Raw genomic sequence first — 26,081 nt, 5'->3', positions numbered from 1 at the left:
CGTTAATATTATAAAAATATAATCTAGAATTTCTCTAAGGTTGTTAAAAATTGCTACATCAAATGGTTCACTTCAAAAGTTTGCATCCTGTGGACTTACTAGTTGCCTACAAACCATAGACATGGGTACATAATTGACATGTATACAATTTACAGTCTTGTTGTTTGCCATTGCCTGGAGGCTCCTCTCAGATGTCCACCACTCTTGAGTCCTAAATTCTCCTTTGACCCCTCTATAGTTATTTGACTAATTGATCCTTTAAGTAGATTCTAAATTTTAACTTTATATGGTTTATTGGTTGAACAAACTAATATTATCCTTTGATGACTGAAAAGAACCTGCCTTAACTTTACAAGCAACCAGCTCCTTCATGAATAGCAAAACCTTCCGACACCATCATAAAACATTGGTCGACTTGTAGATATCTTGTGGGTAACCACCTAGTTATTTGCATCACCATTGCAATCAAGCTTCTGGTTTTAGCCATAAGTAATTTCTGCAGTTTAATATTTCTGTATCCATATGGCACTACTGTAGTTTCCATTGTCACTTGCTGCCGACACCTGACACATGCCTCCTGGGATAATATGACTCTATTTTATGAGAGTGTATATCCATGACAGCATGGCAAAGCAATCTGGCGTACGGTTTTGAGTTGCTACATAGCTGTCTAGAAGTGTTCTGGTGAAGACTTACCCTTTCTTCTGTATGGTTCCTCCATGTTTAATGTTGGTTGCCTTTCAGATAAAATACAGATTTGATAGCAGATGGCATGACTTATCTTGAAGTGTAATTCACTATATAAATACAGTAAACACTCTGCTGAGCGATCAGATTTAGTGGCATTTGGATTCTACATTGAAGACAGTTGACACCAAATTTAAAGGCATTTATAATTTTTATTATGTTTCCTAATAGTGTAGAATTTATTGCAAAATCATATAAGCAATCTGTAGGATTATTACAATATTGTGTCTCATTTTGGGGGTGTCATGTAAGACACAGGCACATGGAGACTGACCCATTTCACACATAATCCTGCTAATCTTGGCGTTAGTGTGTAATTGTATTAATCATTGAGCCTCTTTTTGGTTAACCAGTTCATCGCCTTTTACATTACCTTATGTTAGTTAACATAACCACAAATAACTTGCAGGCATGTCTGCTTTTTCTAAGTATTGTAGCCTCTTAAGATACTGTTTCCTCATATTCATCTCAGTGATATAATTTGTTTGGAAACTTTAACCTTAAACAAGTGAAGAGAATTGCTGAGTACCTGTGTCTCAGCTACCAGGGCCATTAATTTAAAGATAAGCCATATGCTTTCGGCCAAATATTTGACACAGCTCAGTAGCTAGTGTTGTGAGCCGCATCATGGACATAGTGCCAGCTGTTTCTTTATTTATCAGCTTCTTCATGCAGAATACCAACTGGGTAGGGGCAGCATCTTCTCCAAACACTTAGGCTTCTTTCACACTACAAACTTACTTCGTTTTAAAGATCCGTTGGAAGTTGTGTCTTAAAATCGGCAGGAAAACGGCAGTTACAAAACCCTATATGGCAGTTAGAAAATCCCATTATAGTCTATTGGATTTTTCTGATAGCCGTTTTAACCCGTTATCGCCCATTATTAAAGGGGTATTCTGGGCAAAAACATCTTATCCCCTATCGAAAGAATAGGGGATAAGATGTCTGATCGCGGTGGGCCCACCGCCGGGACCCCCGCGATCTCCCTGCATCAGCCCGCATTCTATGCGTAGCTGCGTCTGAAGTTTCAGAAACCGCCTCCCATTTCTATGGGAGGGGGCGTAACGGCCGCAATGCCCCCTCCCATAGACATTAATGGAGGGGGCGTGGCGTGATGTCACGTCCCCATCTCGGAAGCCCGGAGGTTTCCGAAACTTCAGATGCAGCTACGCATAGAATGCGGGTGCTGCAGGGAGATCGCGGGGGGTCCCAGCGGCGGGCCCCTCCGCAATCAGACATCTTATCCCCTATCCTTTCGATAGGGGATAAGAGGTTTTGCTCGGAATACCCCTTTAATAACGGATGCTATTTTGTGATGGGCGATAGTAACGGGAGAATTAGTGCATGCACCATTTCTCCTGTTCATTCGCCCATCACAAAATAACGGCCATTGTTAATAACAGGCGATAACGGGTTAAAACGGCTATTAGAAAAATCCCATAGACTATAATGGGATTTTCTAACGGCCATGTAGGATTTTGTAACTGCCGCTTTACTGCCGATTTTAAGATGGAACTTCCAACGGATCTTTAAAATGGAGTAATTTTGTAGTGTGAAAGGGGCCTTACATGAAACACATCCAAGCAAACAGGTCACTTTCAAAGCTGTTGTTACACCTTAGATTATCAGCTGATCCCACTGATTTTTCAGTAGAATCCTTAGATCTAATATATATGCGTCAGTATGGCAGTCTCTTGATCATAGTGAGTAGACTCAGACAGGTTGAGTGGTCTGCCAATACCACTCTCTCAATAAGCCAAACATGTAGGTATATTGGGGGAGATTTATCAAAACCTGTCCAGAGGAAAAGTTGCTGAAATGTCCATAGCAACCAATAGGTTGCTTCTTTCATTTTTGAAAATACCTCTAAAAAATGAAAGAAGCGATCTGATTGGTTGCTACGGGCAACTCGGTGACTTTTCCTCTGGACAAGTTTTGATGAATCTCCCCCATTGGGTTCAGGGGTGATAGCTGTCAGCAGTATATTGGGCATAGCCTGTGTTAGACAGAAAACGAGTAATATGTTAATACAATACTGTATTATAGGCTATGGGGGTTGGGGGGATTTAATCTTTAATTTGTGTGGTGGCAATGTGTACGTGCACCAAATTTATTAAATGGTTACATGGCATGTGATAAATATGGAGCTACAATTTTTTTAAATTACACTTCAGTACAACACTTTGTATGGTTCCTACTCTGACTTTTTCTGGGACTTTTTACAAATGCTGTCCACAGTTAGTTTTGTAAACCAGGTCTGGGCTTTTGCAACAAATTGAGGGCTTTGTGACAAATTGTGCGACAAAACGCACATGATAAATGTGTGACCACTGGCCTAGCTACACAATTTTAAAATAGCATCTAAAAGGAAAGTCCTAATGAAAAGTCTCTAAACAGCAATACAAATCTTGCAACAAATCAACACCGCAAAAACAGGGTAAAAGCAATGAGAAATCCCCCCCCCCCAATGTCTCTATTTACCTTGCAGTATGTTGTGATAACGTCTGAGCTCCAACACTGTGCAATACTTAATAGTACAGTTTTCTCCGTATAAAGTCTTCTATCTTACTATTGCCCACTTGTGTCTGGTCCTTTGAGTTCCGTTACGCTATCTAATCAAAGATTTTTTTTCTTTCCTCCAGCGGTTTCCAATCTAGATGATGAAAGTAAGTGGACGGTCCATTACACAGCGTCTTGGCACCAACAGGAGAATGTCTTCCTTCCATCATCCAGACCTGAGTGTGTAGATGATCTGCACAAGCAAGCCAAAGTCAACCTGAAGACAGTGCTGCGAGGTAAGGACTACTGTGCTATGTATAATTGTGTCAGTTGCTTAAGATTGCTAAAAGTTCCTTATTGATGAAAGTCACAATAGCAGAATAGTTATAGGAGTACATTAAATGTTCGTTTAATCACATATAAAATTATCATAAGAAAAGTGTAAGCTGACTTACCATAACATAAGATTATCCATGAAGAACAGTAAGTAGCCAAGGTAGTAGACCTAAACAAGTCTTGTATTGTGAGAGGTTTCATTAGCTACGAAATCTGGATATGGGTTTTCCGCACGCTAGGTAATTTTTTGTAATATCACAATATGACAGTATATTGAACTTTGAGTGGACGGTTTCATGCTTATTATATACTAACTTAAATGTAATATTGTTTACAGTTAAAGTGTGTGTCATTAATATAAACTTTCTCTATGTCATGTGAAAGGTTTAGATTGTGCCAGGTCTCAGGCCATAGAACCGCTGCGATTGTGAGTAATAGCCTGCTGAATTGCGTGGTAGAGCGCCTCACTGCTTGGCCAGCGGCCAGGTCCATCTCATTCACTCCATAGATTAATGCAGTGGATTTGACTGACAGCCGGGGAGTGAAGTGCACGATGTTGTACGCTTCATTCACCTATCACTCACGATTGCAGTGGATCTCAAGACTTGAGACTCAATGTGATCTAAACTTTTGACAGGTCAGGGAGATGTGTCAAAAGTTTATATTAATGACAATAAAGCTTTAAATAGTCTATTCCCCCAATCCAGTTTGCTCATTTCTCCATACACAGCCCCATACACACACAAGATAGTTGGCCAGTGCTGCTGAAATTGGTGGATTTTCCCCACTTTGCTCTTGTGTGTTGGGGCACCTTAACCATTGTATAGTTCCTTCCATTATGTTGTACCGAGATTTTCTAAATGTTGGTCTTTCAGTATCCAATTCAAGCATGCCAGTACCTGAAATAAATATACCCATTGATATTGTGTTTTGTATATTGTGGAAGACTAAAGAATAAAGGTTCTATTTAGAGTTTGAATTTCTTTAACATGTGTAGCTGGGAAGTAATGTAAAGAATATCTAAATACTGGATAGGTTGATATTATTGGACTCAGCACTAAGGACACTAATCCTGCTTAAAAGCTTATGCTGTCTTACTACTAATCTTACGTTACTGTGAAGAGCTGAAATATAAGAGCGGGTTCTCCATGAGGTGGAGGAGTCACGGTCAGGTCTGCACAGATGCTCTGCTTTTTCCATCATGTATGAGGCCTGTCACCATGGGAACATGTCGTGACTTTACGAAATCCAGTCTGATCCATACACTTTGCCCTTAGATACACATATGGCTAGTTTATCTGCATTTGCCCTTAAACGGTGTCTCAACACATTTCTAGATTGAGTTGAAGGAGTTACAAATTTGCGTCTGCAGCAATACTAAAGAGGACATATGGTAGATGGCATTTGTGGTGCAAATGTTGATGTCACTAGTAATATAAATAGTGTTACGTTAAAATATAGAATTTTCTAGACAATGTACAATTAAGAGGGAAACAAAGACAATCTAGAAAAATCCTGTGCTCATATTGGATTTGTCATTGGAAACATCTATATAATATGATAGAAATCTGAGGGGAATATGTTCAGATTCCAGAAGTGACTTTTACCTAGCTATGATTTTGGGCACAGAATTAGCCCTATTCAGTGGGACTTTATCTCGTACTGGCAACCCAATGTGGCTTCTGAAAGTGAAAATGCTTGGATAAAGTGATGTGTTACTTATTTTGTGTTTCTTTGTGGAGAATAAAAATGTAATTCCCATTAGTGCTGGGTGGTATACCGTTTCATACCGAATACCAAATTTTTTTTCCTGCACAATATTAATTTTTCCCATACCGCAATACCGTTTGGGCCCAGCCCAGCACTGCGCTGTCCCCCACATGCTCTCCTCATCCTCCTGTGAGTTGCGGGCCACAAGCGCTGGAACTCTGTACTGTACTACATATTCCTGTGCCCGGGCTGCAAAAATAAACAAAGTAAACTTTAACTCACCTTCCTACGTTCCCCCGCTGCTCCAGTATCAGCCTCACGCTGGGGATGGGAACATCACAGAGCCGTCAGCCTATCACCGGCCGCAGCGATGTCCCGCCTCTGCTGGTGATAGGCTGGGCGCACTGTCATGTAAGAAGCCCGCCGACTTCTTACATGACAGTGTGCTCAGCCTATCACCGGCCAAGGCGGGACATCGCTGCGGCTGGTGATAGGCTGACGGCTCTGTGACGTCACCATCCCCAGCGTGAGGCCATACTGCAGCAATGTAGGAAGGTGAGCTAAAGTTTATTTTGTTTATTTTTGCAGCCCGGGCACAGAAATATGTAGTACAGTACAGAGTTCCAGCGCCGGTGGCCCGCAACTCACAGGAGGACGAGGAGAGCAGTGCTTGCGGGTAACATGATTAGTTCCCTGATATGGGGGACAGCACAGCGCTGGGCTGATAAACCAGGGGGAGAGTGCGGGGTGGGAGAGAGAAGCAGCACCCACGGGTCACATGATGGGGGGTGGAAAATACCATTAAATACCGTGGAACCTCCATAACTTACAAAAATACAGTGATACACACATTTTTTTGTCATAGCTCTTGCCCAGCTCTAATTCTCATTGTAAAATCCATTGTTTGCCCAGGGCCTAGAGGTGGCCACAGAAAGACATTTTTAATTAATGATCCAGCCATTAATTTATAAAGGTTATACAAAGCAGAAAACCAGCCTTTATTTATTGTTTTTACTGATAAAGGTGATAATTGTATGGTTTATCTTTTATGTGAAAGGTTTGTCAGTTTTGTCCTTTTATCATCAATGGACATCTCTGGTGCCATACAGAAAAGACTGCATGCTGCATTTATAGACGCCAGACCAATAAAACCAAGTAGACAAAAATGTCATCAGTTGTGTGAAGCACAGGCATAGAACAACTAGGTAGACACAACTGATATATGTGAACCCAGCCTAATAATGTCATGACAGAAAGTTCACAAGTTGACCTGTATGTAATTATTTTAGAGAATTATTCTCAAAATGAAGCTGTCTAACAAAGAGGAACCACCCGTACATATTGATATATAACAGTTATCTACAGAGAGAATCATCTTTGCATTCTTCTCTATAGAAAGTGTTGGTTTGCCCACTTGCCTTATTGGTATACTTTTGGTGTGGTGTACTAAGATTTTGGTGTGAAATAAAAGTTTTGTAAGACTGGTAACAGCTGATAATTTCCAATGTAGAAAAAAAAAAACACCTGTCAGTTGGGTTTGTTTAGCTTAGATGAATAGCTGAAGCTGAGGTTGGTAGACAGGCAGCGAGCTCCATGCTCATCCATCAACTCTGATTTTGCATTGTGTTGAGCTCATTCCTGTAGACTTCTGGCACTGGAGCCAAGGCGGAAGGTGGCAGTTCTTCACTGCTTGGGTATGACCATGAAAGAGTAGCTGTTATGAATCTTTTTATTATGTGACTTGCCCCAGACTGCCCTCTGTTAAGCCATGTGTGAATAAGACCAGTCTGCTGATTAATGTATGCAGGGCTCTATCCCCATGTCTCACTTAGTGTAGCGAGTCGTTCACATGTATTAATCCATGTGAATACACATACTTTAAGCAACAACACACAAAGTATAAGCTACATGTGCTAAAAAATATATTGTTTTGTGCCTCAATGAATTGAAGAAAATACAGACACATTAGGGGTTATGCCCACACCCTTCCTAATAAATTTGCTGCATATCTATCTGTCTGTGCAGTTTTGGAATGAAAACTATGCCATCTACCAGGTGGAGTTAATTTCTGGTATAATTTACAAGTATATTAGAGTAGATCTGCAGGGCCGTGGGAGGTCACACCCCACCTAATATATCCATATATTGTAACAAGAGTTCACAAACTTATTTCAGTTATATTCATGTGAGAGGCAAAAGCAGAAGAATATAATTCCCAAGTACAAGATATTTACAGATGTTAAAGTTTTTTTTGCCCATATCATGTCTACTCACCATCACTGGTCCTACTGCGCCATTTGTTTTATGCCAGCACAGCTTCATCTATGTGTTTGATTACTGTACCCGAGTCATGTGAACATTAATTCAGACCACAAGAAAATTACATGGCTTTAGGTGTTTTAGGAAGTGGTTTGTCCAACAGGATGACATCATTACCTATCAGAGACTCCACCCCCTCTCTCTGGAAGGCCAGAGGATTCATGGGAAATGGAGAGAACAGTAGAAAATCATTTCAGTGGTGGAATTGGCTAAAACAGATAAACATACACAAGAACTTTTACATTATTCTCTAATAATAGCCTATGCTGCACTAAATAAAAATTCCCAGAGTGCTTCTTTAAAGCAAACACATGACATTGTTCAGTCATGTGAACCTTTTTACAATAACACAAATATGGCTTGGTGTCTTTGAGCTACCTTCCTTTAAAGAGATTATGATTTCACAATATAGCACAATACTTTAACTTTGTGGCCTTTTGTTATTTCAATGTAGGCACAACGTTTTTGTATATGGATGCATCTGCCCTTTATGTCCTAGAGGATGAAGTCATTGTCGTAATTTTTATTGCTGCTGTAAAGAAATCTACCATTCCTGCGCAAACATGCTGGCCACCTCTGAATGACTCCATACACTAATGCCATATTATTAGTTACATAATAGCATACAATGCTCCATGCCAGCAAATTACCTCCTTAGTTCAATAGGGTAGATATACAGAATTGCACTGCTCAAAAAAAGTAAGGGAACACTAAGATAACACATCCTAGATCTGAATGAATGAATGAACTAATTGTATGAAATACTTTCATCTTTACATAGTTGAATGTGCTGACAACAAAATCACACAAAAATTATCAATGGAAATCAAATTTATCAACCCATGGAGGTCTGGATATGGAGTCACACTCAAAATCAAAGTGGAAAACCACACTACAGGATGATCCAACTTTGATGTAATGTCCTTAAAACAAGTCAAAATGAGTCTCAGTAGTGTGTGTGGCCTCCACGTGCCGTATAACCTCCCTTAAAAGGTTGGGCTTGCTTCTGATGAGGTGGTCTCCTGAGGGTTGTCCTTCCAGACCTGGACTAAAGCATCCGCCAACTCCTGGACAGTCTGTGGTGCAACGTTGTGCTCAATCGGATTCAGGTCTGGGGAATTGGCAGGCCAGTCCATAGCATCGATGCCTTCCTCTTGCAGGAACTGCTGATACACTCCAGCCACATAAGGTCAAGCATTGTCTTGCATTAGGAGGAACCCAGGGCCAACCGCACCAGCATATGGTCTCACAAGGGGTCTGAGGATCTCATCTCAGTACCTAATGGCAGTCAGGCTACTTCTGGCAGGCACATGGAGGACTGTGTGGCCCCCCAAAGAAATGCCACCTTACACCATTACTGACCCACCGCCAAACCGGTCATGCTGGAGGATGTTGCAGGCAGCAGAATGTTCTCCACGGCGTCTCCAGACTCTGTCACGTCTGTCACATGTGCTCAGTGTGAACCTGCTTTCATCTGTGAAGAGCACAGGGCGCCAGTGGCAAATTTGCCAATCTTGGTGTTCTCTGGCAAATGCCAAACGTCCTACATGGTGTTGGGCTGTAAGCACAACCCCCACCTGTGGACGACGGGCCCTCATTTTGCAGGGCTCGGGCAGTGCTCCTCCTTGCACAAAGGCATAGGTAGTGGACCTGCTTCTGGGTTGTTGCCCTCCTCCGGCCTCCTCTACGTCTCCTGATGTACTGGCCTGTCTCCTGATAGTACCTCCATCCTCTGGACACTACGCTGACAGACACAGCAAACCTTCTTGCCACAGCTCGCATTGAAGTGCCATCCTGGATCAGCTGCACTACCTGAGCCCCTTGTGTGGGTTGTAGACTCCGTCTCATGCTATCACTAGAGTGAAAGCACCGCCAGCATTCAAAAGGGACCAAAACATCAGCCAGGAAGCATAGGAACTGAGAAGTGGTCTGTGGTCACAACCTGCAGAACCACTCCTTTATTGGGGGTGTTTTGCTAATTGCCTATAAATCTCCACCTGTTGTCTTTTCCATTTGCACAACAGCATGTGAAATTGATTGTCAATCAGTGTCGCTTTCTGAGTGGACAGTTTCATTGACTTGGAGTTACATTGTGTTGTTTGAGCAGTATATTTACAGCCTTGGATATAGCATCTATGAATTGAAGGAGATCTGGAGTTTAGAGAGTACATAACCATATAACAAATAGGTCTACATGGGAGATGTAAGAAATGAACTATGTGATTTCTCAAGATTATGAAAAGCATTATAGCAAAGATCTAAATAGCTTTTAAGGCATGAAGAGTAAAACTAACCATCTAACCTAAGTTATGAATGTAAAGCCTTCATTGTCATTTATTAAGCCAGCATCGATAGAAGACATTTCCCATGCTTGTTGGATTGAAATGTGGAACCACATTTACTAGAACCTGCTGAAGAGTCACACTGGGCACTTATAGCAGCAGACTTCTACAGCTCTGCAGTCCCTCTGTGACTGCTGTTGGCGCATTTGCAGTGTAAAATACGCTGTGGATGTGCCCCATGTGACCCTGCCCTTAAACATTCATTGAAATCAATGGTTTTAAAATAATATGGATATAAATTACTTTTGGTACTTAATACAACTTACAACTTGGGGGCAATTTACTAAAAATGTCAATCTTTAGACTCACAGGGGGAGATTTATCAAAACCTGTCCTGAGGAAGAGTTGCTGAGTTGCCCATAGCAACCAATCAGATCGCTTCTTTCATTTTTGAAAAGGCCTCTGAGAAATGAAAGAAGCGATCTGATTGGTTGCTATGGGCAACTCAGCAACTCTTCCTCTGGATGTGTTTTGATAAATCTTCCCCATAGACCTTAAATTCACCAGTCTGGTGCATCTGTAGACTGTATACTTTTAGCTTATGTCAACTACTAGTTAACTTTTTACAGAAAAAAGGTAATGCCCCAAAATTCTTGACCATGGTACATTTTGGGCCAACTTTCTGTTCATGCCGCAGTCTTTCCTGATAAGCCGCGTCCTCTTGTTGTACATGGCTCATTTTTCTGTTCTTTTTGGAGCACACAATATCATAAATGTGTTAAACTGCTGTGTGCCACAGTTTTGGGGCTAATTTTGTAGTGCAGTATCCACAGTAAATATGGGCCCATTTATTTTCTGTCATAACTGGTTCCACTTAAAAAATGGCCTTTGAGGCATTAGTTGGACATCGAGTCAGTGTCTCAATTGTTAGGTGAATGAAATAGGTAAAGAAGAGAAGTGGGAAAAACTGGTAAAACCTTTGTCCGGGTTAAATTGTTAGCGGGCAATTTAAAAACACCCAGTTTTAAGGCTGTGTGTACACGTTGTATATATGTTGTGATACTGATGCAGTTTTACCACAATATTCTGAAATCAGTGTAAAACAGTGACTTTGTCATGATTTTGGAAGATTAAAAAACTGTGACATTACCATGACACACCGGCAACATTTGAACACAGCCTAGAGGAATATGGAAGCTACAATTAAATATTTTCCGCTTCACACCTCTTTGTCTGTCCATATGAAGGTATGAAGGTGTGAAAGCAGATGGACCATCCTTGGGGCTGTACAGTGAATGACATATATAGTAATGGTAGTCATATAACAATTAGACAGGATACATTAGCAAGCTTACAATTTTAATATATTAGAACAAACCATGAATTGTAATTCCTACTAATGTCATTGATCAGTGCACCATATAACCACACATACAGCCCTTCCAAATGATGGTTAATAACCATCCATGCATAAAAGTGCAGCTGCTTTGTACAGTCTGTGCCCTAAAGCGAGAAAAAGTGGACAGTGTGTCCTCTCAGCAAACTTCTCCAGCCTCCATGATTTACTTGAGTTGTGTTTCTGCTGAGTCTGATCTTTTAAAAGACATCTGCTGTATTAACCCCTTTAGGATCTGGCCTATTTTGGCATTAAAGGACAGCAGGAATCTTTTTAGTTTGGCATTGCCATATTTTGAGAGCCATAATATTTTGGATTTTTTAACGACACAGTTTTGGAGTAGATATAACTTATTGATTTACCCAAATATTCTCAGAAACAAAAGGAGTCAGATACACAGAACATTCTTCTGAGCTTTCTCCAATGGCTACCTTACCTTACTTCATTTAAAAATGAAAATAGTTTTCCTAACCAGAAGTCATCTGGTATAGCTTCAGGTGAGCCATGAAACAGTCTTAGAAAATAATCACTAAGAAAAAGTAGATGGCGCTCTGATCCAAAACCCACTTGAATATTTAATGTAAACTCACCCGGCGTATGTGAGAGGTGGGGGGGGGGGGGGGGTCACCAAGACTGATTTAACCCTCCACTAACACCTAGGGCCACAACAGCACATAAAACAAGGCAATTCTCCTCTATCTATTCAGATATCCACTTCGGTGGAGGGCACAGGATAATCCAGATACATAAATATAAGGTCCGTATTGTAGATAAACAAACAAAAAAAGAGACCATGCTTCCCTCAGCACTGGTTTCTTTTTTCTTTTTCTTTGTTTATAAAACAGTCTTATTGATTTTAGCACCCACTAGTGATTGCAGAATAAAGACCCTATAGATTGAACAGCTCCATTATACTGTATTAGAGCTGTTAATACCTACGCAATATTACAGCCTGACTGACATACAGGAGATACCAAACTCTCAATATCATAAAAGGATATTTTATAAATGGTCAGAAAAGACATTTGCAGTGGGCTAGATACCTGTTGTACCTCTAGTTCAGGTCTAACTGAGAGACTGAAGATGTAATACCAGCCATACAAGCCAAGGAAAGATGTTCTCATCATTTAGTACATAATCGCTGTGTAATAAATTGTCCCTGAGTAGGAAATACTCCAGTGACCCAAATCCACCAAGTCATGTAGGATCATTGATTAAACTAGAGCCAGCCTCTGAAGAGAACCTAATGGTAGATTATCTTAGCAATGAACCAATCTATAATGAATTCTATAGCTGAAATAAAAAAATTTCATGCTTTTGGTACTGTCTCATGATTCCATTAACCTACCATTCCCTGATCCCACGACATGAAGGACTAGTACCATGGAGAAAATTGTGGTGTGTTCCTTGGCCCAGTTGCCCCTTGCTAGTTGCACAGAACAATATAATAAGAACCTCAGAACTTCATACTGCCCAATGGATAAAGGGGCCGAGACTATCTCAATCCTCAATAAGGTAGAGCTTCTTAAGAAACTTTTAAGCTAGGGCTACATTGCCAACAAATAACGCTTAACGTAACGTCACACAGAATGTTGGTTTGTTGTGTCGCATGCAACATGTGGCATAGTGCGACTGGGACAATCTAAAAAAAAAGCCATCTTTAATGGATTATTGGTCACAGATCTCAAGTTGCACAGAACTTTGCCCCCATTTACCAACAGCCATATCGAGACTATAGTAAAATTGTGCGACAGCAAATCGTAGGCAAAATATTCTAGTTGAGCGACTTGGATGACATATGCTGTGTAGGCCTAGCCTTAGTCCAAGGCCTGAGGATTTAATATTTTCTGCACACTAACAGTGTGTGTTTGGTCGTATTACTGCAGTCATCCCCTCCAGGTTTATTCCCATTGTCATCCCAGGAATTTACAAGAAGGAGTATCCACAAGCACTTGTGACATTGTAAACATAAACTGTGTTTTCTTCTCTTTCCTCTGCTCACCTGCATAGTGGAGATAGTACACATTGCAATTCCCATAACAGAAATGATACCACTTAACTTCCCACCAGAGACAAGAGGGGGTTGGGCAACAAAAGACCGGATCCAAATGACTAAGCAGATAGGATGTTATTGAGGGATAAAAACCAGCATAGCATGTAAGAAGTGAGCTCCAGGAACCCCTATACTGCACTATCATTTACTTGGACCCCTATGAATAGGTCAATAGGAAATACACGTTAGCATTTAAAATGCATACAATACATTCATTCATTCATTTACAATCCAGCTTAGTTCCTTCAAACAGATGTGATGACATAATGCATGGGACTGAATTGACTAAGGGTTTTAGTGTGTGATTCAGATATATTAGATGATGCTCTGATACAGCTTAGTTTAATCACTTGGCACATTCACTTAATAAAATATCTAGTTTTGGCTTCATTTTCAGGTTCATTACTATGACTTCTCACTCGTACAGTGGGGAAAAATAGTAGTTAGTTAGCCACCAATAGTACAAGTTCTCTCACTTAAAAAGATGAGAGAGGCCTGTAATTTTCATCATAGGTATACCCCAACTATGAGAGACATAATGAGAAAGAAAAATCCACAAAATCAAATTGTCTGAATTTTAAAGGAATTTATTTGCAAATTATGGTTGAAAATAAGTATTTGGTCCTACAAACAAGCAAGATTTCTGGCTCTCACAGACCTGTAACCTTCTTTAAGAGTCTCCTCTGTCCTCAACTCGTTACCTGTATTAATGGCACCTGTTTGAACTTGTTATCAGTATAAAAGACACCTGTCCACAACCTCAAACAGTCACTCTCCAAACTCCACTATGGCCAAGACCAAAGAGCTGTCAAAGGACACCAGAAACAAAATTGTAGACCTGCACCAGGCTGGGAAGAATGAATCTGCAATAGGCAAGCAGCTTGGTGTGAAGAAATCAACTATGGGAGCAATATTAGAAGATGGAAGACATACAAGACCACTGAATCTCTCTCGATCTGGGGCTCTTCGCAAGATCTCACCATGTGGTGTCGAAATGATCACAAGAACAATGAGCAAAAATCCCAGAACCACACGGGGGGACCTAGGGAATGACCTGCAGAGGGCTGGGACCAAAGTAACAAAGGCTACCATCAGTAACACACTACACCGCCAGGGACTCAAATCATCCAGTGCCAGACGTGCTTAAGCCAGTACATGTCTGGGCCCGTCTGCAGTTTACTAGAGAGCATTTGGATGATCCAGAAGAGTATTTGGAGAATATCACATGGTCAGATGAAACCAAAGTAGAACTTTTTGGTAAAAACTCAACTTGTCATGTTTGCTGAGTTGCATCCAAAGAACAAGATACCTACTGTGAAGCATGGGGGTGGAAACATCATGCTTTGGGGCTGTTTTTCTGCAAAAGGACCAGGACAACTGATCCTTGTAAAGGAAAGAATGAATGGGGCCATGTATCATGAGATTTTGAGTGAAAACCTCCTTCCATCAGCAAGGCATTGAAGATGAAACGTGCCTTGGTCTTTCAGCATGACAATGATCCCAAACACACCGCCTGGGCAATGAAGGAGTGGCTTCGTAAGAAGCATTTCATGGTCCTGGAGTGGCCTAGCTAGTCTCCAGATCTCAACCCCATAGAACCTTTGGAGGGAGTTGAAAGTCCTTGTTGCCCAGCGACAGCCCCAACACCTTACTGCTGTAGAGGAGATCTGCAGGGAGGAATGGGCCAAAATACCAGCAACAGTGTGTGAAAACCTTGTGAAGAAAATGTTTGACCTCTGTCATTGCCAACAAAGGGTATATAACAAAGTATTGAGTTTAACTTTTGTTATTGACCAAATACTTTTTTTCCACCAAAATTTACAGATAAATTATTTAAAAATCAGTCATTTTATGGATTTTTTTTCTCATATGTCTCTAATAGTTGAGGTATACCTATGATGAAAATTACAGGCCTCTCATCTTTTTAAGTGAGAGAACTTGCACAATTGGTGGCTGACTAAGTACTTTTTTTTACTCCACTGTATATTGTATTTACAGCTTCAAAATCTTATTTCAGACAATGACCTGATCTGCCCTATTTGTCTTAAAACTGGTTTTCTATAATCTGTCCATAATGGAAATATTCTTCATAATTTAACATTCTTAAGTGTTTTGGGCTAAGAGAATGCACCAGTAACCAAGTAGGATAAAAATTAACAAAAATGTTATTAATTATAATAGAGTAAAAAGCCATAGTTGGGCTATGGGAAAAGCTTTTGCAATAATATATATACTTATAGATAGATGATCATATATATTGTCAAAATGCCTAAACGTGTCTGGTTTTATTTCCCTTTGTGTAGAATGTGACAAGCTCCGAAGGGATGGATATCGAAGCTCACAATACTACTCCCAAGGACCAACATTTTCCTCACCTTCAGATATGGTTTGCACAAGTTATCAAGACGATGAAGATGAACATAGTAGAAAGGTATCTCATAATAACATTCCCCCCTGAGTAGGACACTGTGTCCCAATACTATTGTTATACACATTAATAGCCTAATTGTTAAAGACAGAAGTCAAAGACAAGTGACTACACATTACCTCTTACTCTATTACTAAATAATCTTCTTTGTGTTGAAGTTGCTTTTTGTTAATGCTTTATTTTCATCAGAACAATTCTTTGAAGTGCTCTATAAGTGCTTTTATGACACAGCTGAATACTTGGAGCACCTGTGTCATGGGTCTATCCACTGCCATTCTTACCTGTGTCTGTCAGACAGAGGAGGAGGAAGCACAGACAATGGCAAACTGAGAACAAGGGACAGGAACAGTAGTTATAGTACATGGGAAAGACTTGTAAAAACAAAGAATCCCTTTTACTTCAGCCAAAGTCCCTTAGATCAGTTCCTCAGAATTTTAACAGATGTATGTTGGGAAGTTATTTTAGTGAAACGCTTCAGAATTTGCAACAAACGTCCTTAAGCAGATTTCGGGTATTCTGTTCTACATATTGTATGACATTAGCGCGGGCAGCTTCGCTGTTCTGTATTTCTTCATTTTTTCAATCTGTCACCTAGAAGCTCCCATATACAGAATGCTAACAGATGGAGTGTTTAGGCAGCATATACAGTGATCTCACACACTAAAGCTTCATTTTTTGCAGGATTTTGGCCATTAGATATAATTAACCATAGAAAGGATGAATTACAGTTATTTATCCAATTGTATGGAATGTAAAGAAGGTGAACATCTTGCTTTATTTTACTTTTTCCCATATGACAACTATTGAAGAGCTGCCCGAGTAATGTATGTAGCTCTAGTTCAGTAGACTGAAGCCAGACTGTTCCTTTGTGTTTACTCATTGATCGTGTCATACTCAGCCTGTTCATGTACATGTCTCTGGCATCCTTTTACTCATTCTCTCTTTTCTGCACAGCCTAATGTGTTAGGATGCATCTGTCAGTCTTGCCATAGTGTCTGCTGTTGCTTGGTGCCCTGGAACATTAAGGTACACCGACTGTAGCTCAGACGCTCCCACTCAGATGGGTGCTGTATATCTGTAGACTTAGATCTGTGGTTCTCAACCTTTTTTGCCTGAGTACCCCTTGAGAGCCCATTCCAAAAAAATTGTACCCCCATATTAGAGGCATTGTGTAATGATTATAGTATAATTCATATGCTTTACTTTCCTCTATAACAGGCCCCCTGTTCCTCTCCCTATCTCCCCAGTCCCCTGATTTACAGGTGACGTCTTCTCTAACCGGAGTTGTTTACTTTTCTTCACTATTTGGCCTAGACCGCCATTAAGATTTCTCCCATATAAGACTTCTCCACAGAACCAACCAAACAAACATTTTAGGCTCCTTTCTGCAGTACAATACCCACCTATTTACAAACTCCCCATGTTTATTGTCACACACAGTAATAGTTTGCATCCCCATAAAGTTGTTAGGCTCCCTCTGTTCCCCCAAATATAGCTGTAGGCCCTCAAACTGCCCCCATATATAGTTGTAGGCCGCCATACTGTCCCGCTTTGGTGCTCCACTGCTCCTCTCGTCTGGGGACCTATTGCTATGGCTCATTGCAGTAGGTCCCCGCTCTGCAGGGGCAGTGGAGCAACAAAGCTGATGGTAGTTAGGCCCACAGCAGCCCAGTGCCCGTGCTTCCCCTTTGCTGTCCTCCTGCTCCGCTCCTTGGTGCAGTGACGTCAGCCTACCATTTCTTTCAAAGTGGTCCAGGCTGTGGCTGCCATTACTGATTTTTTTCAAGTACCCCCTGGAGAACTGCTAAGTACCCCTGGGGGTACTTGTACCTCAGGTTGAGAACCACTGACTTAGATAGACAACTTCTCTATGTTTCTTCACCAGCGTTGTCTCTCAGGATAAGGCCATGATGACAAGGCATAACAGTACCACAATGCAACCTGATTCTGTATACAATACCCAATAAACATACAGTCTGGTTTGCATTAGAAAACTGCTAATATCATAAACTGCAAAAAAAACAATAAATTAGTAGAAACTGTAAAAGGAAAGTTTGAAGTATCTCGCATTAAGCCAGTATTGTTGTATGTTAGCATCTCTTTGCTTTGTCATTTCAATGACTTAGTAACCTACACTAACAATAACCTTTATGTTCTTAAGAGTGGGAAGGACATATTCCCACGAGAAAGCTGAATTGTGTCTCTCGTATACTTAAAACCATTTCAGAGTCAGATTACAGGGAGCACAAATCTCCATTCTCTAAAGCCTATCGATTGATGGCGTATATCAGTCCTATGTACATTTCTGAATCATGACCCTGTTCTGGAAACGCTGATCTGTTGTAATAGAATAGCATGACATAGTTATACTTTTGCTCCATGATATTCTGTAGTAGGCTTATAGCTAGCAGTATTATGCCTAGTTTAAAACAATATCTGTGATTTATGAAACATCTTCTTAATCCACAGCTTTATTATTGCTTTATTATTATAACTTACCCAAGGGTGGATAACAGTGGCTGGAGGGGCATGTGTCATTGGTCCTGGTTCAGTTCTACCAAGTTTGTGCCTCAACCGGGGTATTTATTTACTGGGCAAGTGTCGCAAACTGAATCTTTGCCCTTGGTGGAATCAAGCTTAGCTATGCCAATCGTCTAACCTATTTATATCTGCACAGGGGCATAACTAGAAAATCCGTGGCCCCATAGCAAACTAAAGCTTCTGGGGGAAAAACTGGAGCTTTTTGGCAAAGCACATCAGTTCAATGTTTGCAGAAGCAAAAATGAAGCATACAAAGAAAAGAACACTGTACGTAATGTGAAGCATGGAGGAGACTTATGTTTTGGGGGTGGCTTTCCTTCATCTGGCACAGGGTATCTTGAATCTGCACAGGGTAAAATTTTATCTCAAGACTGTTATAACCCCCATTGTGCCCCAAACGCTATAATAACCCTTTTGCGTTTCTACAAAGTATTACACCCCTACTGTGCTACAGTATTATAGCCTCCCACCCCCTTTAGGACCTTACATACAGTAACAGTACCCCCTAAATAGTGGGTGGTTCTCTGCTGCTTCAGGGAATCTTAATTGCTTTATAGGAGTTACAGAAATAGTATGGTGTTATATTTTAGACATTTACACATATGGCGATACCATATTTTGTTATTTGTTTTATAGTTTAGATGTGAAAATGGGAAATTTAGTAATTAGTATTTTTACTATGGGGGATTTCTAATATTTGTAAAACTTTTTTTTACATTTTTTTATTACTATGTGATGGCTTGTACAGTACAATGCATTATCAATGTTTATATGCTAATACTAATGTATTGCAGTGTACTGTGTTCTTACTCATTTACTGTTAAAGAATGTCTATTGCTAGAATAGAAAATCAGTCCTGTCAGCCATAGAGGCTTTCAGCAGACCCCCGGCTTCCATGGCTGCATTGTGGGGACTTCTAACCAACCACATGCCGCGGTCTAGAAGGTTAAGTGACTGGCAGTAACTTTGATGCCAGCCACTGACAGTGAGTGTCAGTATGCGCCATGTTTGGAGTGTGCTCAGTTAATAAGCCACCCTATAGTCATCCCATTGGTTTATACACACACACACACATACACACTCACACAGACAAGTTGTGTTGTTACTCAGTATTTTGTTCTTAGCGCAATTTCCTCATAATTGCGGCAAAAATAATTTAATTGCACAAATATTAAAAAACTGACTTTTAATAAGAAAATTGCATGTAACGTGAACTTACGCCAACCCACTTAGTTTTAACTGTTGTAGTCTAGGCACATGACAGACAGAACTGCATTAGGGGAACTGCAGTGATGAGACTCTGCAAAGCTAGAGGATTTATGGAAAATGTAGGCAGCATTAGGAAATCATTTCAATGGGGAAGTATAAATCAATATGGCTGAAAATTCATGCCTGCCACATCAGAAAAACAGGCAGTCACAAGGTATACATACAGTCATGGCCGTAAATGTTGGCACCCCTGACATTTTACTAGTAAATGAAGTATTTCTCACATAAAAGGATTGCAGTAACACATGTTTTGCTATACACACACGTTTATTCCCCTTTTTTTTTTTTAACGAAACCAAAAAAATGGAGGAAAAAAAGCAAATTGGACATAATGTCACACCAAACTCCAAAAATGGGTTGGACAAAATAATTGGCACCCTTTCAAAATTGTGCATAAATAAGATTGTTTCAAGCATGTGATGCTCCTTTAAACTCACCTGGGGCAAGTAACAGGTGTGGGCAATATAAAAATCACACATGAAAGCAGGTAAAAAGGAGAGAAGATCACTTGGTCTTTTCATTGTGTGTCTGTGTGTGCCACACTAAGCATAGACAACAGAAAGAAGAGAACTTTCTGAGGACTTGAGAACCAAAATTGTTGAAAAATATCAACAATCTTAAGGTTACAAGTCCATCTCCAGAGATCTAGATTTGCCTTTGTCCACAGTGCGCAACATTATCAAGAAGTTTGCAACCCATGACTCTGTAGCTAATCTCCCTGTGTGGACATAAGAGAAAAATTGATGAAAGGTGTCAACGTAGGATAGTCCGGATGGTGGATAAGCAGCCCCAAACAAGTTCCAAAGATATTCAAGCTGTCCTGAAGGCTCAGGGAGCATCAGTGTCAGCGCGAACTATCAGTCGACATTTAAATGAAACGCTATGGCAGGAGACCCAGGAGGACCCAGCTGACACAGAGACAGAATAAAGCAAGACTACATTTTGCCAAAATGTACTTGAGTAAGCCAAAATCCTTCTGGGAAAACATCTTGTGGACAGATGAGACCAAGATAGAGCTTTTTGGTAAAGCACATCATTCTACTGTTTACAGAAAACGGAATGAGGCCTACAAAGAAAAGAACACAGTATCTACAGTGAAATATGGTGGAGGTTCAATGATGTTTGGGGGTTGTTTTTCTGCCTTTGGCACTGGGCGCCTTGAATGTGTGCAAGACATCATGAAATTCGAGGATTACCAACGGATTTTGGATCGCACTGTACAGTCCATTGTCAGAAAGCTGGGTTAGCGTCCGAGATCTTCCAGCAGGACAATGACCCCAAACATACGTCAAAAAGCACCCAGAAATGGATGGCAACAAAGCGCTGGAGAGTTCTGAAGTGGCCAGCAATGAGTTCAGATCTAAACCCAATTGAACACCTGTGGAGAGATCTTAAAATTGCTGCTGGGAAAAGGCGCCCTTCCAATAAGAGAGACCTGGAGATGTTTGCAAAGGAAGAGTGGTCCAACATTCAGGCTGAGAGGTGTAAGAAGCTTATTGATGGTTATAGGAAGCCACTGATTTCAGTTATTTTTTTAAAGGGTGTGCACCCAAATATTAAGTTAAGGGTGCCAATAATTTTGTCCAGCCCACTTTTGGTGTGACATTATGTCCAATTTGCTTTTTTTCCTCCCTTGTTTGGTTTAGTTCCAATACACACAAAGGGAATAAACATGTGTATAGCAAAACATGTTACTGAAATCCTTTTCTGTGAGAAATACTTAATTTTCTTGAAAAATTTCAGGGGTGCCAACATTTACGGCCATGACTGTATCAACCTCAAAATTATTCTCTAATTATAGCCTATGCGCCATTATATTAGAAAAAATTGATTAAGTTGGTATGCTACCATATACTAACCTAATGTACTTAATGTGAACTGTCCCAAATCTGAAGCACATATGTAACAGATAGTTAGTATACCTGACTAGATACTGCAGGGGTGATGATGTGTAGTCAGACTGCAATATCTGTGCCGTTTGTGTTTTCTTTGGCTTTGTATAAGAAATTTAATTTGAGCTGTTGAGCAGGGGAATGATCATATAGATGCTGCTCTGTGCATGAAATATGTAGAAAGCAGTTTTACTTTCCCTTCATGCAAAGCATCATGATCCTGATGTGTCAATAACATTTGTAAGGAGGGATTTAAATGGGGGGGGGGGGGGGTGTCCTTAGCCCAGACAACAGGGACAGCAATATGCCATGAATTACTTTCTACATTAATTATTTGTTAATCATTCACTTTTACATAGATTTGATTACAGCTTTATTAATATATTCAATACCTAATACCCCTGGCAGGCCCCCGAGTGGTTATGGTTTAATATTTGGTATCTTTGGAGGTCTCGAGTGCTTTAGTGGACATCCTATAACCATCTATAATAATCCTTCTAGGAAAAAAGGTCCAGATTTCCTATAATGATTAAGCTTTTTTTCCTTTTGGTTTCCTTTACGCCTCTAAAATGTAAATGTCTTTTTTCCTCTAGCTGCCATTAGGGGGAGCACATTGCAATGGGAAATTTTAGAGCCCACTTTCTATTCAATAATGGATATTAGGGAATCGATTCCAAACAAACAACATTACAAAAAGTAAAGAATCTGATTTGTCTAAATCCAATTCTTTTTACCATTTGCTTCGGGTGAATTGGTACTGTAGCAACAACTCCTATTAAAGACAGGAGCCCCTGCTACTGTACCAACTTAGCAGAGAGGCATAGACTGCAGTGAATGTCTGCCACTTGAACAAAAATGACATTGCTATATGCATCACCATTTATGTTCCTTTCACTAAATGGGTGTTCTGCACTTGGCCCAGTGATTGTGAAACTGACCCCAATCGGTTGTCAAATCCAAATTGAATGTGACAACTGATTCATACAAAACCTCTAGAACCAAGTCTTTGTGTGAATGTAGAATAACTTTTAAAGGGGTTATACAGGGAAAAAACTTTTTTTTTAAATATATATATATAGCGCAACTGGCTCCAGAAAGTTAAACAGATTTGTAAATTACTTCTGTTAAAAAATCTTAATCCTTTCAGTACTTATGAGCTGCTGAAGTTGAGTTGTTCTTTTCTGTCTAAGTGCTCTCTGATGACACGTGTCTCGGGAACTGCCCAGTTTAGAAGCAAATCCCCATAGCAAACCTTTTTCTACTCTGTGTAGTTCCCAAGACAAGCAGAGATGTCAGCAGAGAGCACTGTTGCCAGACAGAAAGCTAAAACTCAACTTCAGCAGCTGATAATTATTGAAAGGATTAAGATTTTTCAATAGAAGTAATTTACACATCTGTTTAACTTTCTGGAGACAGTTGATATATAAAAAACGTTTTTTTTTTCTTGGAATACCCCTTTAAATATAAAATATTGGATGTCTTTAGAAAATATAGAAAATTATGGTGTATAGTGTTTATTCATCATATAGCGATTTATATTTAAAGGAGTTACCAGGAAAAAAACTTTTTTTTATATATATATCAACTGGCTCCAGAAAGTTAAATAGATTTGTAAATTACTTCTATTAAAAAATCGTAATCCTTTCAGTACTTATGAGCTTCTGAAGTTAAGGTTGTTCTTTTCTGACTAAGTGCTCTCTGATGACTCGTGTCTCGGGAAACACCCAGTTTAGAAGAGGTTTGCTATGGGAATTTGCTTCTAAACTGGGCGGTTCCCGAGACACGTGTCATCAGAGAGCACTTAGACAGAAAAGAACATCCTTAACTTCAGAAGCTCATAAGTACTGAAAGGATTAAGATTTTTTAATAGAAATAATTTACAAATCTGTTAACTTTCTGGAGCCAGTTGATATATATAAAAACGTTTTTTCCTGGATAACCCCTTTAAAATCTTTTTGTCTCTGGCACTATCACTTTCATTATGGTTGTTTTCAGAATAAAGGGTCTCTGTTGCCCTAGACAGCTAAAGACTCAAATAAATTTAGTGGTCCAGTCATTTTGAAGAAATATTATGTAACTGTTTAATTAATAATCAAAAGTAATATATTGATAATGAAATAGAAAGCTACAGATAAAGAATAATGTTTACATTAAAATCCTCATAGTAACTGGGATATCTGTTATTCATGTACCGTCATGCCATTTCTACACAAAAGGACCCAAAATAAATGTCAGGAACATCTTTGACCTATATTTTTGCAGCTGGTTGCTGGTTGCGGGGTATATATATATATATTTATGCCAGAAGGCAGACACCAGAGACAGGTCTGATAGATCACTACGGGGCTGCCCTGATTAGTCACGCAGATCTTTGTCAAGAATTCCTAGGAAGCAATGATGGGTCTCACTATTCCCATTGTTCTTAGGTATTTTAAAGACCAGAAATAGAATTATGAATGCATATAGGTGTACACGTACACATGTATACAAGGAATACAGATACAAGCAGTATGTATATAAATAGGCATGGAAGATGGTTCAGTTATATATGGTACATGAGGGATTTCTTTAGATAGAAAACATCCCCTACAGAAATAAATGACAATGTCAGTGCACTATTACACTATTACTGTCAGGGTACGTTCACACATGCTTATTTTTGCTGCAGATTTGCTATAGCAGATTTTGCTACACATTGAAGTCAATGGACAGCAAAATCTGCAGCAGCAAATCTACAGCAGATATGCAACAAAAATATGCATGTGTGAACGTTCCCTTAGGCTATTTTTTGTGCCTGTTTTGGACCACAAACCAATTGGACCAAATTGCAACAGCCAACTAAAATGTTAATGTTATTAAGAGTGTGTTCCCACATGGCGTATACGCAGCGTATTTCACGCTGCGCAAAATTTACGGCAGCAGCGGGAAAAACGCTGCGTATTCCTTGCTCACTATACACACAGGGTTTTCCGGCGGCAGCCCTATGCGTGTAGTGAGTTTTAGAGGCGGGGCCGTGTGCCGACGTGACTGTGACGCGCGGCTCCGCCTCCAAAACTCACTACACACATAGGGCTGCCGCCGGAAAGCCCTGTGTGTATTGTGAGCAAGGAATACACAGCGTATTTCCCGCTGCTGCCGTAAATTTTGCGCAGCGTGAAATACGCTGCGTATACGCCATGTGGGAACGCACCCTAAGGGGGTATTCCAGGAAAAAACTTTTTTTCTTTTATATCAACCGGCTCCAGAAAGTTAAACAGATTTGTAAATTACTTCTATTAAAGAGTATCTCCCACCATCTCATTATTGTTTTATTCTGTCCCTACCTATAGGTAATCTATCCATAACCCCCTCCCTGCCTTTAAAAATTTTTTTGGGGACTTACATAGTCTTCATCTTCTGGTCTTCTTGCTTGCTGTTTGGTCTTGTCCCGGAAGCCGGCTTCCCCAGCAGGCGCGACCTCACTGACACCTGCTGGTCGCCGACTTCCGCCCTCACTTTATCTATGCTGCGCTCCCGTCGGGAGCGCGCATGGATGATCAGCGAATCACAGGGCAGGCTGCTCCGGGGTCTCCTCCTCCCTGTTTAGCAGTACATGTGCTACCCAGGGAGGAGGAGTATAGGAGTAGCCTGCATAGAAATAGACAACTACCGAAAAATATTTATTATTCTATAAGTTCAAAAAGAAAAATAAGACCTCAGATCAGACTTACCAGGCTTGCAATGGAGCTTCAGCGCGGCACTGATAACTAGTGTGCGCGCGCTGTCTCCACTGCAGTTTACATGCCGGGGATGGATGGGCTGCGCGCGAATCTAATAAGCTTGTTCCCGCCTGTCTGATTGACAGCCAGGGAGCGAGCACAGCCTAAATGAATTAGAACCGATTGCCCGGCTGGCATCGGTCCGAATTCAGGCGTGACCCCTAGTGGCTGGTTTTCAAACGTAAATTTCACCCTAATAATAAATAAATAAATAAATAATGAAAATATATTAGAGATATGTTGTAGTACGTAAAAAAGTTGGTGACAGTGCCCATTTAAAAATCCTTTATCCTTCCAGTAGTTATCAGCTGCTGAAGTTGAGTTGTTCTTTTCTGTCTGACAACAGTGCTCTCTGCTGACACCTCTGCTTGTCTCAGGAACTGTCTGAATCATTAGAGGTTTGCTATGGGGATTTTCTCCTGCTCTGGACAGTTCCTGAGACAAGCAGAGGTGTCAGCAGAAAGCACTGTGGTCAGACAGAAAAGAACAACTCAACTTCAGCAGCTCATAACTACTGGAAGGATTAGGATTTTGTAATAGAAGAAATGTATAAATCTGTTTAACTTTCCAGTTGATTATATATATATATATATATATATATATATATATATATATATATAAAGTTTTTCCTGCAATACCCCTTTAATAATAAGGTAAAGTCTGTACATTTAATTTACCCCCCCCCCCCCAAAGGAAAAAACTAAAACCTGTTACAGATCAAAAGCAGTGTATGAATATAGCTGCATGTATAAAGCAACACAATACTAACGACCAACACTGTGGCCCTCATTTACTAAGAAAATCGGGTTGAAAGTCTATGTTGCTTTCTTACCCGATTGCTTTTTTCCCCT

At 40.2% G+C, this 26,081-nt stretch overlaps 1 protein-coding gene across 12 annotated transcripts in view; it reads left to right on the top strand.

Annotated features, from left to right (window-relative positions):
* The window catches only part of NHSL1 (NHS like 1), a 208,346-nt gene that overhangs the window by 157,650 nt on the left and 24,615 nt on the right, over window positions 1–26,081 (top strand). For 8 of the 12 annotated variants that reach the window (XM_056566664.1, XM_056566667.1, XM_056566670.1 and 5 more), the window contains exons 2-4: window positions 3,390–3,542; window positions 15,646–15,773; window positions 16,725–16,796. In XM_056566664.1, coding sequence (XP_056422639.1) covers window positions 3,390–3,542; window positions 15,646–15,773; window positions 16,725–16,796 — 353 coding nt within the window. The remainder of the gene's footprint in view (window positions 1–3,389; window positions 3,543–15,645; window positions 15,774–16,724; window positions 16,797–26,081) is intronic. The other 4 variants (XM_056566665.1, XM_056566669.1, XM_056566673.1 and 1 more) reach the window with 1 other exon arrangement.

This window comes from Hyla sarda, chromosome 3, assembly GCF_029499605.1.
Source record: "Hyla sarda isolate aHylSar1 chromosome 3, aHylSar1.hap1, whole genome shotgun sequence".
NCBI classification, from domain to species: domain Eukaryota; kingdom Metazoa; phylum Chordata; class Amphibia; order Anura; family Hylidae; genus Hyla; species Hyla sarda.
The sequence above is the reverse complement of the archived record's forward strand: the minus strand, read 5'-3'. Positions and strand labels throughout refer to the sequence as shown.